Below are 15,000 nucleotides of genomic sequence, written 5' to 3' on the forward strand. Positions count from 1 at the left end.
ACACTAACTTTTTGCAGTGCACTCATTGACCACATTGTTCCAATGAAATCATCCTAAGTGTGGATTCTCTCAAGGGGACCCAAGAATTCTGGGCACTCTGAACTACCCCTTGTCCAGCAGAGAAAACTCCCAAGTGTCAAAATCTTCCTTTAGCAGCAACTCCAGTGTGAGAAACCCAAACTGTGGATTGAATGCCGGAGGCCAAACACTTGATCTGTGTAGTTTGTTCAGGCATCTGCCTTTGGGACCGGGAGCCGGGATGGGACTCCTGCATTCCAGGAAAGGTGCAGCTTTTTGTTATGTTTCTGTCCATAAGTTTTTGGACAGAAACTTGGGTTTTTGCAGAATTCAAAAATAGACACAGTACCAATATACAGTACAGGCCAAAAGTTTGGACACAACTTCTCATTCAATGTGTTTTCTTGACTATTCATGACTATTCACATTGAAGATTGTCACTGAAGGCATCAAAACTATGAATGAACACATGTGGAGTTATGTACTTAACAAAAAAAGGTGAAATAACTGAAAACATGTTTTATATTCTAGTTTCTTCAAAATAGCCACCCTTTGCTCTGATTACTGCTTTGCACACTCTTGGCATTCTCTTGATGAGCTTCAAGAGGTAGTCACCTGAAAGGGTTTTCACTTCACAGGTGTGCTCGAAGCTCATCGTACAAGTGCAGCATGGCGTAGTGGGTAGAGCGGCCGTGTCAGAAACCTGAGGGTTGCAGGTTCGCTCCCTGCTTCTTGACATCCAAATCGCTTCCGTTGTGTCCTTGGGCAGGACACTTCACCCTTGCCCCCAGTGCCACTCACACTGGTGAATGAATGATGAATGATGGGTGGTAGTCGGAGGGGCCGTAGGCGCAAACTGGCAGCCACGCTTCCGTCAGTCTCCCCCAGGGCAGCTGTGGCTATGAAAGTAGCTTACCACCACCAGGTGTGAATGAATGATAGGTTCTCACTTCTCTGTGAAGCGCTTTGAGTGTCTGGAAAAGCACTATATAAATCTAATCCATTATTATTATTATAAGTCAAGTACATAACTCCACATGTGTTCATTTATAGTTTTGGTGCCTTCAGTGACAATCTACAATTTAAATAGTCATGAAAACAAAGAAAACACATTGAAATGAGAAGGTGTGTCCAAACTTTTGGTCTGTACTGTAGGTCCGATACAATATCAGCAGGAATCTTACATACTTTTATTTTGTAGTGTCAAATTTGTCACAGAACAACAAGAACAATTGTAGGTATGAAAAACACTAACCTATTTATTATTATTAACCGTCTGCAATAGATTTATGCAGTCTTTAAGTTGAAGAGGGGTTTTACGGTAATTGTTTTATTTTTGGTGACACCTAATAATTCATTAAGTTAAGCTCACGGCGCAGTAAGTTGAATGATACAGACATGTTTGTTACTGGATACTTTCTAATACACGAGAGACTTAGACCTTGTATCTGTAAGTAATGTGCAAGTATAATTATTTGTATTCACAAATGTAGTGTTATACACTGCAGTATTGTTTAACTAAGGACACTTATTACGCATGTCTAGCTTGTGTGCTATTATGTGCCGAGCTGTTGTGTAGCTGCCATCACCTAGTAGCCTCTAGCCTACCATGTTTAGCTTTTGTAAATGACTTGACTAAAATACAAGAAAATATCAAACTTGTGTGCGTAATCCGTGATTTGCAAGTCAAGAGTCAAGTAAGGACACACAAATCCAAGTCAAGTCCCAAGTCATCGACTTGGAATTTTTGAGTCCATCAAAGTCATGGACAAGGTTATGTATTCACACTCCTAATATATGCCATCTAACAAAGATCTGTTATATTTATTACATTGTACATCTAATGCAGTGTATTAAAACTTTACTTTCAAATAAACCAGTGTAATAAATATTTCTATAAATCACTCTCATTGTCATTGTTCTGGCTTTAACCTGTTAATCTGCTTCTCTTACTTGATTCTTCATTAAAAAAAAACTAATCTACTACACATGGGAAAACATTTACTGAACACATCAAATTTCTAAAGTCTTTTCAAGTCGTCAGACTAAAGTCGGAGTCAAGCCTCGAGTCATTAATGTCGAAGTCTTTGATGATATTGTCATCAAAAGTCACCCAAATTGCTACGCCAGTCTGACTCCAGTCTAAATTGCACACCTCTGGTAGCTCCTGACCACAGATTGTAGCTCCTAAAACGATGCGGACATGTTACGGTAGCGCCTCACAGAGGAGAATATAGTTTCACACGTGCGCACACTGCATTAAGTTTTTGATTTTGTTCTGCTTGGTTTTGGAAACTTTGACCTAGTTGTATAATGAATTAGCCAAAACAGATCATCTTGATATAACTTTCTATACGAGGCTTACCAGACGAAAGCAGAATGACGGCCTGTAGAAGAGCCACCTCAGAATCGTCCAAGTCGAAAGAGGAGAGGGACACGCCAAGGTCGAAGATCGCGTCCGAAACGACGCCCAGACCTCCGTTCTTAAGCTGACCTCGCGTGACAGCCATCTCTCCGTTCAACGTGAGGGTCTCACTCTCTGGATCGTAGCGAACAGCAGCTCGCAGTGACATAATCTCCATGCAGCAGCCTTTCAGAAGGATGATCTGGTCTTCACACGGCAGCTGGACAAACAAGTAAAAACATCAGCAATTAAGTTTGTGTGCCGCACAAATCAACTGGAAAGACAATTTTTTGTGAGATAGTTTGTAAATGCTAAAGAGTGGAAGCTGAACTGAAATACTGAACAAAAAAAACTGAATTACGTGAAAAACAATGTTCGGCTGGATTATAAAAATGTACCATTAATTTTCGATGGGCATTTTGTCACAGAAAAAAAGGGCAGTATGAGAAAGTAAAACATGGTGCAGAATATGAAACATAGTAAGGTAAGGTATGGATCATTCACATCAATTATTATCACTATTATCGGCTGATGATGTGAATTATATAATAATAATAATAATACATTATTATTATTATTATGGGTGCATGATAAATATTGAACAAATAACTATCGGGCCTATGTGAAGAATAATGATGTCGTATCGAAAACATGAAAGCAATGCTCAGGTAAAATGTAAAAGCGCTCTAAGGAGGCAAGATTACCGGTACTGTGCTGTAAGTTGGTTAGGGTGAGCAAATCAACAGCTCCTACCTCGTAGGAGGTCATAAATTTCCCCCAGGATCATTGTAAACACACGTGGCGTCAATCGTGTGGGACATTTTGTGTGGTATTTGCACAAAATATTCTGTAAACCTCAAACCTCATTAGCCACCTGAAACACCAGCATCCCTTTGAAAGTATAGGAAGACTATTGCTGCTAAAGAAGCTGCCCCAAAGCCAACCGCAAAAAAAAAAAAGTGTGCACAAACAGTTACTTATATCTAAAAAGAAAGTCAAAAAATGTATATAAATAAGTTAGACAAAGTTATCAGTCTTAAGAAGCAGGAAGTCATCTGTATTAGTAACGGCTTGAAAAAAACCCCAGTGACAGCAAGCTGATAATGATAACTGTGCTGTTCAGTTGTGTTATGTTTTGTTTTCTTACACTTCTGAGTCTCATTTAGAAGTATTCATTTATTTAGTTTGTCCTAAGTGTGTTGCCATAGTCAGAAAATAGTCTTTGTAATAAAGTTGAATGTGCCAGGCTTGTCTTTAGTTGAGTCCTACAAAGTGTTTATACTGTAAGTATTGAACATATTACACACCAGCTGTTTGGTTATAACATGCATCTTAGTTGTAGTTCTGATGACCAAATTTGAAGTTGTGGAGATCGCCATGTAAAATCGCTAATGCTAATCGGTACATTATATATAACATATCCAAAGAGAAGCCTTACTTACTGTACTCTTGAGCACTTTTTATCAAGCATGCTTCCTTTGTTGGCATGGAAAATTACAAAATTACGTAGAGCAGTCCACTACAAATACACCGGTTTGCCCGCCAAGTGCTTGAGCCAGTGCCAGCAACCGAATGTGACGTCACGTGTGACAAACGTTTCAAAATATGGTTTTGTTTATTTTACATAAATGGGTACTCTGGGGGGGCGCGGTGCAATGCCAAAGGGGGCGCGCAACATAACGGGGAACATGCTTTATCAATATCATACAGTGTCATGCTTCAAACCCCGCTTTGAAAAGCTGTGCACTACAAAACATGCTCATTGTAGATATTAACTCTGGCTTCCTCATTTTGATTAAAAAAAATCTGCACAAATTGTTATATTAATTTTTGTTTTGTAGGTCAAAGTGTTTTTTTAATTGTGCTTCTGAGATAATTTTCCTGATACATTTATTATTTATTGAAATTATTTAATATTAATTTTCAGTATCAAATGGTTCAAGTCGCACAAATTGTTTTTTTTATAGTTTAAACAAGGATTTAATTGTTTTTAATTCCAGGCAAATTGATGCACTTTACATCTTTTCTATTACAGACAAAAAAAATGTTAAGAAAGTTATTCTTTGTTTTAAGTTGATTTATATTACTTTCATTTTTCTCTATTTTATGTTCTTTAATGTTAATAACGATACAATGTTATGCAGAGGTGTACTTACAACAATTTTTTAAGACAAATTATACTATTTCCAGTTACGGTGGCGAATTGGGGGGCGCAAAATGTTTTTTTTCCCTAGAGATGCGTAACAGATAATTGAGAAGCACTGGTTTAATGCGACATTTAATTTTCTTATAGTTTTTTTCCTATTTATGCTCATGTCAATAATAACTTTCTCGCTGACAAAATGGTAAATGGCTGCACATACCTCACAAAACATGGGTAGTTTTTTGGCAAAGTCCACCACTCGGGTTATGGCAGGGGTGATAATCTTAGTAAACTGGCTGAAAGCCTCTAAGTCCACTTTATTTCCTTCAGAGTTATTCACCGTTGATGAATGACCAATATTGGTAGGCTGGAAAGACAAGAAGAAAAACGTATGTTAATCCAAATATAATTAAAACAACACAAATGGAAACTTCAGCTTACACTTGTTTAATAGTACAGTAAGTACTTTATATTTTACATCTGAGTGAAATGAGAAAATTATCCTGTGTGACTTTGGTAAGTTTAAAAGTATCATTATTACTGTAACAGAGATAAAATGTACCAAATAAACATACATGAAGGTTATTCATTGAATTTGTCTAAATACCTCCATTTTGCTGTCATGTGAGGTTAATTTACTAAAGCAGCATTTGCTAAAACCAGCATTCTCTGCAGTAGTCTAATAAAAAAGACACTGCATGGAACGCTGGTTGTCAAAAGGATATGTATTGATCCATCCGTGTGTGTCTGAGTATTAAGTAGGAACTGCACTTTTTTTGGAATTGTACCTATCATTCACAATCATTATGAGAGACAAGAACAAACATGTATTTTTTTTTAGGATCCTAAAGATGATAAAAACACTTGCAAAATGTGGCTAACAGGAGTCACTATTGTAGCCTTCAAAGCCCTCTAAAAGAAGTTCAAAACCCTCTATCATTTTATATAGATGCTGCAAGTATATATATGATGTAGTAACAGACATGTTGATAAAAATATTTAATATTTTATGCATTACCGGAACTTCTTTCCTCAGTGCATTTATTTTCGTTTCCACTTCCTCCTTCCGGAAACAAACGCGTGTTTTAATCATGGCAGACTTGGTAAAAGACAACAAAGATGACTATTTTTGGACAAATGAGGATTCACAACCTGATATATTTTTGAAGCTGAATATATGGAGGATGAACTGCTGCTTAAAGAAGCAAGCACAAACAGAGGGTGAAACGTTGAAGAAGACAGAAGCCGAGATAGTGAGGTCGGCGTGAAATGTGGAACTTGGAGCAAAAATATGCGAACATGTATGGTGTGCTTACCCAAAGTCAACTTGAAAAAACTTCCCTGGGCAGCTGGACCAAACAGACAACTGTCCATCGAGTGAGTCACTTTAATATTGAACAAAATACATGCAGCACACCATGCCTGTTATTACAACACTGTCGAGCTAGCTGTGTACAAACAAAATATGAAATGTGGGCTATTACTTTACAGATACTATAATATGATTGTTCATGTTTTCAGTTAGTACATATTGTTATCCTATTACAAACACAAAAAGCGATTCAGCTGCTGATTCAAAATATAGCTTATTTCTTGCCGTAGCTAGCGGCTAATGCCATAGTATGGCGTCCCAAGACAATGTGTTACTACGCTAGAAAAAGAGTTCCTCAGTGTTTGCTCTAACAATAACAATGTCGCTACAGTTTGGTTATTATACAGGGGACAGAACGTAAATTAAGTATTGTTGGCGGTTTTTAGATGCATTTTTTAAGTGATTTAGTGGCGAATTGGATTGCTCCCATTAGCTGCATTGCCAGCCACCAAGAACTAGCCGATATTTACAAATTAGAATGCAAAAACCCCCCAAAACGTATGTCTTCTCGTCTCTAATTAGGATTGTGAACGATAGACACAATTCCCCCCAAAAAGTGCAGCTCCCTTTTAACCAATCAATGCATTATTATCAACAGACGTAGTGCATAAAAAGATTGCATATGGTAAGTCATACCTTAGTTTCCTTCACCCCTGCTGCACTCTGGTCAGAAGTATAGAATAAATTACATGTTATTTCATTAAGAAGCATTGTTTCCTCGACCTGTTGGATAATCAACAGGAATGGTGAAGTTTCAATGAAGAACCTGCAGCAAGCTAGCTAAAAAGAATACACGTTAAAACGGAACACAGGTCAAAAGTCGTGCGAGATGAGAAACAGAGCACAGAAGAAGAAGAATTGCAATTTTAGGCAGAGCATTTGGCACAGCGTGAAACAGCTATTTCAAAAAGGTTAAGTGTGAATTTCAGTACGGAAGGGGGGGAACCATGAGCGTGAAAAAAGCGGCAAAGTTAGTGGTTTTAGTGCGTATGCTCAGCAAGAAAGACAAAAGAATAATATTTTATGATAAAGGTGCTGCCTTTTTTCCATCATTCAGGTAATTGTCGGCACTCTACAAGGGTAAACAAAAACATATTGAGAAAATGAACACAGTCATGGTGATGGCGTGTCTGGCTAACAACGCGGTGCAAACCACACTGTGATGAACGGTTAATGCGGAGCAGGCAGGACAATATCTCACCAAGAATTTCCGCTTCTGCTTCCATTGGTTTCCTTGTGCATTTGTGGCCATGTGGGCCTCGGTAACCATGTGGATCAAGTCCCACTCTTCCTGAGTAGGATCCAGTCGATCCCACGCCGTTTTCTGTAGTTCTTCCTTGCGACGCCGCTCACGGTTTTCCTCAATCAGCTTGCGCTTGGCAAGCCTCTTGCCCTCATCCAACACCACTTTGGGATTCAGACAACAATGAGTGGACAGGATAGAGGGAAGAAAACCATTAATTCACAACAAACCAGCATCGCAATCATTTTTCAGTATCAAACTTACAGTCCGTAGCCATTCCGACCGATAAGCACTTTTTGAAGCGACACTCCTGGCACTGGTTTCTGGTCACTTTGTCTATGGCACATTTTCCCTCATACTTACAAGCATAGGTTGGGTTGAGGTTTTTCTGTATCGTACGCCTAAAGAATCCCTGGACAGCAAAGGAAGTCAACATGTTAAGAAATACATGTTAAAAAGTCCCATAATTCATCCAGATACTTGCTTGTTACCTTACAGCCTTCACAGGTAATACAGCGATAATGATAGCCTGTGGCTTTGTCCCCACAGACTACACACAGCTCGTCTTTGTCCAGGTAACTCGGTATGTACCCTGAAGAAGAACAAATGTTATTATGTTTATGATATTCCTAGGAATTATTTAAACAATTCATTAACAGGGCACATATATATATATATATATATATATATATATATATATATATATATATATATATATATATATAGGACACACTATTGAACATTATCAATAGGGATTTACTGTATAAGCACAAAAGAATACTCGGTCTGTTAAAATGTATAATTTGGATGATTTCTAAGAGCAAGAATCTGATAAACTACACATCAGCATCTCTCCCTATCTCTGGTCGCTAGGAGATCCAAAACACTGATATCATCAGTTGTCAACAGTTTGGTCCTGCCATTTTCTTGTTTTTTTTGGTAATCGACTCTCATTACCGGTACCCATTCGACAGATAAGAACCGACAAGATTAGGAATAACAACAATAAACAATTTCCTAAGCAAGCAGTATCGATTATGTAATTGGAATTACAGTGGTCGCAAACTATTGTGAAACAGCATAATTGAAATACATTTCATCGGTGCTTCCCATCCCTCCAATTAACATGTGACACGCCTTTTAAAAGAAAAACAAACAAAACAAAAAAATAGAATGGAGTACAAACAATTGCAGTAGTTTTATGAAGTGATGAGTATAAAACAGCATTTATCTTGGAGAGCGGACCGCTACTGTATCTCCTTCGTCAAATACACCATTCGCAGATTCTTCAGATTTTCATGGATAAATGTCCGCCATTTATCATCAACTTTTTCTTCTCTAAACTGTCCTTCCAATCACTTTTTTCCTTGTCATGGTTAAAAAACAAACAAAGTTATGTCGATCTCTAGCTATTATTTTTGGGGGGTTTGGTCAGATCTTAGGGTGTTCAGGGTAACCCAAACATTTTACTCGTGACCTAAATCATAATCTATCCTGAACACCCCTCAAGATTAGGCACTCATATCTCGAGGTACTACTGTAATAAATTCTCCTCAATTCCCACCCGTTGACCGGACTGAATGGCGGTGTTTCTGTCAGTATACTGTGTGTACTGTGTGCTTAGTTCCTGAGTGCACATATTTGGACAGTGTAGTGCGGTCTAAAATATATTACTGTGAATGCACACTAGCTGGAAATATAATGAGTTGTTGAGTTGTTCAACAAGTAAGGAACATCATGTGGTTATATTTGCACATTTCAACATACAGCATCTGAAAAGGAGTATAAAGTAGCAACGCCTGTATTTAATCCTACTCCTTCCCCGTGTCTTTTACTGATACTATAGATAATAACTTAATGGTGATAGTCCATGAATCTTTTGTATTACTTAATATTTTAGAATCTGTCGTAATCTATGTTATTTTTGTAGTTGTCGTTGTCTTCAGATGCAACAAGTCTTGATGAATAGTCGAGATGATGTCATCTCACTATTTGTCCAGTTGTTTAAAGTCTTTAACAACAAGTACTTTGGCTTCTTCTTGTTCTCCCTTAAACTTGGTTATGGTGTTAGTTTATTTCATACATGCATACAATTACAATATGATACATCACATAATTCCACTTTGTCATCACAGCATGTCCGAAAAGGAGTAGGAGGAAGCAGATCTTATTCAAGCCTACCCTTTAAATTTTACAGTTGGCCCTCCAAGTCCCCTGAATTTTCCCCAGCTTCCTCAAGTTGCATGCCTTCTTGGCAAAGTCAGCGTTACGTTTAGTCAGAAGTCTCACTGATGTATACGTTCGTTCCCTTCAGTTTGACTCCCTCAGCAAATCCTTCTCATCATTTTGCTTCTTTAAAACCTTCACTTTTCCTCTTGTCCAATCACTTTTCTTTCCAGTCCATCAATTTGTTTACAAAGTGTTGTAGTATCCTAAAAAAAGTATAGCAGTATCTTTCCTCACTTCTTAAAGAATTTATGACAAGTATTTTATGTTCTCATGATGTCTATCAAACCTAGCAAACTTTTCAGTCTGCCTGGCTTCCGTATTATTTACCATCAACAAATCAACAACTGTCGTAACTTGTCTTTTTCACTGAGTTAGTTTCTCCCAACAGATGGTGTTCAAGCCATTGGTTTCAGCAAACAGATTTGGAATTATGGACGAAATATGTGGCCAGGAAGAGGTCAAGTAAGCCAAATAGTAAACCGGAAAAGAAGAACATTTACCTTATTTGGCACTGTAAGATCAAAATGATCCCACACATTCAAACGTTCCCTTTTTCTTAGTAACATTTACTGTATTTTCCGGAACATAGGGCGCACCGGATTATAAGGCGCACTGCCGATGAGCGGGTCTATTCAAGTCTATTTTCATACAAAAGGCACACCGGACTATAGGGCGCATTAAAAGGGGTCATATTATGATTTTTTTACTAAATTTAAAACACTTCCATGTGGTGTACATAACATGTAATGGTGGCTATTTGGTCAAAATGTTGCATAGATTATGTTTTACAGACTATCTTCAAGTCGCTTTCTGACAGTTGCTTCAGGATGCATCGTTTTGTGGGCGGTCTTATTTACATGGCTCACCTTTGAAAGCGTCTTGTCCCCGTCATCTTTATTGTACTGGTGTAAGGATGAGAGTCGAAGAAGTGTCAAAAGATGGAGCTAACTGTTTTAATGACATTTCGACTTTACTTAAATCAACAACGGAGCAGCGTCTCCTCATCTGTGGCTCACTAGTGCAACAACAACGGCAGAAATGTGTCCCGTGAAAAACCGTCCGACCGGAACTCTCTAATAACTAAAGTTCCGTGGGTGAATTATGTAAACCCACTACACCGTTAGTTTTTAGCGCTTCCATAATGAGATATAAGTTAGAACTTTATGCTACTTTATATCAGAAATGGCAATAGCAGAGGGTGAATGCTCCATAACAAGAAGATAGAGAAAAAGAAGAAGCTTATCGAGTACGGTGTTGGTACGGACTACAATGGCGGATGCGCACAAATTTTCAGGACTTATGCAGATCCCAAATACAGGTACCAGAAGGTAAGAAAAGTTGGTTTTGCATAATATTGCAAAACAAAAAGCCAGATAATATGTCTGCTAATGGGTGCCATTTTGCGGTCCTTATACACACACCATAATAATACTCGTATGTCTGACTAGGGTAGCCGTAATGGGCCCACAATCCATCAAGCGTGTGTAATGTGTACTTCCATTTGGAGACTTCCGTTCTGTCCCGAGGGACAGACAGCAAGAGACTTTTGCAAAGTGCCTGTGTTTTTAAAAGGTGTAAATCTTTATTGTTTTACAGTTCTCTTTTATGTATTTTAAAATGTTTGTCTTAACGTATTACTTTTTTGAAACTGCTCTGTGACATGTGCTGTTGACCTCTTGGCCAGGTCACCCTTGTGAAAGAGATCTAGATCTCAATGGGTTTCTTATCTGGTTAAATAAAGGTTCTAATGTTCTATATTCTCAATGAAACATTTAAAGTTGTTGAAGTGTTGTTCACTGGTGTCATATTGCAGTCTACACGTATCTCTTATGTGTGACTACCATCTACTAGTCACACTTATCATTACACCATGTACCAAGTAAAATTGCTTCGAGGTCGGTAAGCACAACCAGAATTATTCCGTACATTAGGCGTACCGGGTTATAAGGCGCACTGTCGATTTTTGAGAAAATGAAAGGATTTAAGTCCGCCTCAGTCTGAAAAATACTTTTTTTTGACGAATTTAGACAAAAAACAATGTCAAATGCGACAAGCTACACTTCTGACTTCATTTAGGAAAAGCTGTCACCCGTAAGATGAAAGAAGCGCTTCCTGATAAAACACAGTTTGGTGCTTCACAGTCAAATGACACAGCAGCTGTATCATTCACATGTTTTTTTAAGGTGATACACACATCGAGGCATCAAGGAACACAGTGTCACTCATGTTTCATAAGGCTTCGCCGCTTTAGTATCGTTTGACCATTCGCTAGTGGTAGGTGTCACCATTTTAAGTGCAACATCTACGGTACTCACATATGTACGGTATTTTACTGTACACCTCAGTGTCAGCAGACTTATGTGCTTGAAGACTATAAGTACACAAGTTTGCCAATTGAGACACAGCCAATGACAAGCACATAATCTGGCAAACCTGTTAGTGGTGTTATTGATGATGTTGACCAAACACCACCAGTGCTGGGCACCGGCAAGTTTAGAAGTTGGACAAATTATGAAGCAAGAAACGCAAAAACAGACCACATAAAACAGGGAGGTCGTTCAATCATTACGGACTTTAACACATACTTGCCAACCCTCCCGTTTTTAGCGGGAGACTCCCGGTATTCAGCGCCTCTCCGATAACCTCCCGGCAGAAATTTTCTCCCGACAAACTCCCGGTATTCAGCCGGAGCTGGAGGCCACGCCCCCTCCAGCTCAATGCGGACCTGAGTGGAGACAGCCAGTTCTCACGTCCGCTTTCCCACAATATAAACAGCTTGCCTGCCCAATGACGTCATAACTGTAGAATGATCGAGGGCGAGTTCTTGGTTTCTTATGTGGGTTTATTGTTAGGCAGTTTCATTAACGTCCTCCCAGCGCGGTAACAACACACAACAACAGCAGTCACATTTAGTCTACCGTAAAGCAGTTCGTCTGCCGTAAACAGCAATGTTGTGACACTCTTAAACAGGACAATACTGCCATCTACTGGATAGCCTCCACAACACTGAAATTCAAGTATTTCTTTTATTTATATGTATAATAAAATATATATATATATATATATATATATATATATATATATATATATATATATATATATATATATATATATAGCTAGAATTCACTGAAAGTCAAGTATTTCATACATATATGTATATATATATATATATATATATATATATATATATATATATATATATATATATATATATATATATATATATATATATATATATGAAATACTTGAGTTGGTGAATTCTAGCTTAAATATATTCCCCTCTTAACCACGCCCCAACCACGCCCCCGCCCACCCACGCCCCCTACCCCCGACCCCCCACCTCCCGGTATCGGAGGTCTCAAGGTTGGCAAGTATGCTTTAACAGGGGGTCCGGATTCAAATCGTTCAGCAGGTCAAAAATTTTAAAAAATGGGAGAGGTTGTTTTCTGTTTCAGCAAGACAGTGCCTGAAACCCAAATACCTTTGTCACCTTTGGTCAACTCGCTAAAACATATTCAAAATAAATCAAACAATCCTTGGCATGTACACAATCTACATTAATATTCCTGGTCCCCATGGTTAATGTACATATGAACATTATGATATCTTTGCTACTGAATAAGAGTAAATGCTGCCTGTTCAGTGAGGAATGATACTGCTACAGTTGGACGGGCTAAATGTTAACTTTCAAGCTGAGCCAACTGTGGAATTGGTGTTTAGTTTTATGAAATTATTCATGACATCTTCTACTCTCTGAGAGCTTGCTTCTTTACATATTCCAGTCCCACCGGGATTTCAAGTCTTTTTTCATGATTGTCGTGGCCCAAAATGCCAGAATTTGCGGCAACTTATTCAAAAAGTTGCGGCAAAAGTTGCAATGTTTGGAGTTTTTTTTTCAATAACAGTGAATCAACTTTTGATTTTATGAAACAATGTCTTAAAGGGGTTCCTTGTAATCGTAACGACAAAAAGTAAAGGATTTCAGCAAAAATTGTAAAACAAATACTGTATTGATGACTTGTTTTATACCACACAGACCTAAAAGTAGATGGCAGTAAAATCACATACTCAGACCTTATTTTCAAATTGCTGTACTGTTTTAATTAACTATAACTAATATTAAATCAAAATTACAGTAAGAAACATCAACAACTGTGATCCATTGCATACATTACCTGTGTATGTTTTATGCTTTAAAAGTGTTTGTCCATCTCAATCAATAATTTATGTTTCAACACATTTACCCCCACACACTAAGAGTATTTGTGAACTGTTGAGAGTGATCTATAGCGGTAATTGTTGTTGGTAAGATTTTCATCACACTTCAACATCTCTGTCATGCTGCCTCTTTGCTAGGTCGACATTGCACATTAAAATCTGTTTTTAATTGCCTTAAACTGGATAAATAAAAGTTACATACATACTGTTTATAAATACATGTAAACTAGAAAGTAAATGTTTATATACTACATTACTCAGAAGGCTTAGCACTGTAGACAGGAACCGGAAGTAGCTGTTTAAACAATAACGAGTTGATTGTTACATATTGCTGTTCCTATTTCGTGCGTTTGAGCTCAGAGACAAATTTGATTGGTGAAAATAATGCTGATTGGCCAAAATGTGCAGGGAATCATTGGGCAAAGTTGTGCATAATTTCTTAAGATTGGCTGAATTGGCATGAATTGGCACAATCGGGAGATTACAAATTCCCAGAGGCACTGATCTTTATCAATCAGTGGCCACCTTGAGGCCATGTTCGCATCCAAATGAGCCACTATCATCATCAGTCCGATTCTTCCTAGTCCAACCATGCAAGATACACAGCACACCCTCATGGAGCAAAAGGACAATATTACAAAAGCAGCGTTTTGGAAAAGTGTGATACCAAGTGTGTACCAACAACAAACATAGCATCCGTTTTTGAACCCAGATCTGACCTGTGAATGAAGCACATCTGTCAATTCTCTCAAAGATGCCCTTCTACTAAAATAGACATTAATTTGTAAAAACTGTTCTCTTTAACACAACATATGGACATGTGTTGATTGATACTGGGTAATTACCATAGAAACAGCGACACAAACGAGCAGCTTTAACTGAGTCAGTTTCCGCGAGTGAAAAGTTGTAATGAACAACAAGAAAACAGCAACTGCTTAGCAAGTTGTGTGTTATAAATGATTGGACTCTTTGGTACAAGCGCTTAAGAAGCCGATCAATATTGTTTTGTGAAGAAATAACGATTGTCTCGTGCGAGCCTTCTGTCGCCTCTCCATCCAATCAATAGTCATCCAATCAATAAGGAACCCCCGCCGTATGAAATCGTTAGATTTATGCAGAGACTCAGACATCATTGATTCATTGATTGAGCAGTTCCTCATTTAAAAAGCTGCATGTGACAAATGTCCAACTTTTAACTTTTAGTACCAATCTGTGTCCAGGTATACTACCTTTCTTGTGTGACACTTGCATCCAGTGTGACAGGTCGGATTTGATCTCCGGAAAATATTCATGATGAAGACGGAAGGTATTTTGCGGAACCTCCATGCTGCAGAAGTCACTCTTCAAAGCAGGCGGGACGCCGCTGTACAAAC

The 15,000-nt window shown here is 38.2% G+C and overlaps 1 protein-coding gene across 9 annotated transcripts in view; it reads right to left on the reverse strand.

Moving 5' to 3' along the window:
• thrb (thyroid hormone receptor beta) overlaps positions 1–15,000 on the reverse strand; it is a 149,346-nt gene that overhangs the window by 5,826 nt on the left and 128,520 nt on the right. For 7 of the 9 annotated variants that reach the window (XM_062056679.1, XM_062056676.1, XM_062056677.1 and 4 more), the window contains 6 exons: positions 7,672–7,772; positions 7,445–7,592; positions 7,139–7,344; positions 6,574–6,660; positions 4,786–4,932; positions 2,384–2,642 (listed from right to left, as the gene is read on the reverse strand). In XM_062056679.1, coding sequence (XP_061912663.1) covers positions 2,384–2,642; positions 4,786–4,932; positions 6,574–6,660; positions 7,139–7,344; positions 7,445–7,592; positions 7,672–7,772 — 948 coding nt within the window. Of the gene's footprint in view, positions 1–2,383; positions 2,643–4,785; positions 4,933–6,573; positions 6,661–7,138; positions 7,345–7,444; positions 7,593–7,671; positions 7,773–14,856 lie in introns of all 9 variants that reach the window. The other 2 variants (XM_062056673.1, XM_062056672.1) reach the window with 2 other exon arrangements.

This window comes from Entelurus aequoreus, linkage group LG08 (assembly GCF_033978785.1).
Source record: "Entelurus aequoreus isolate RoL-2023_Sb linkage group LG08, RoL_Eaeq_v1.1, whole genome shotgun sequence".
In the NCBI taxonomy this organism is placed as follows: domain Eukaryota; kingdom Metazoa; phylum Chordata; class Actinopteri; order Syngnathiformes; family Syngnathidae; genus Entelurus; species Entelurus aequoreus.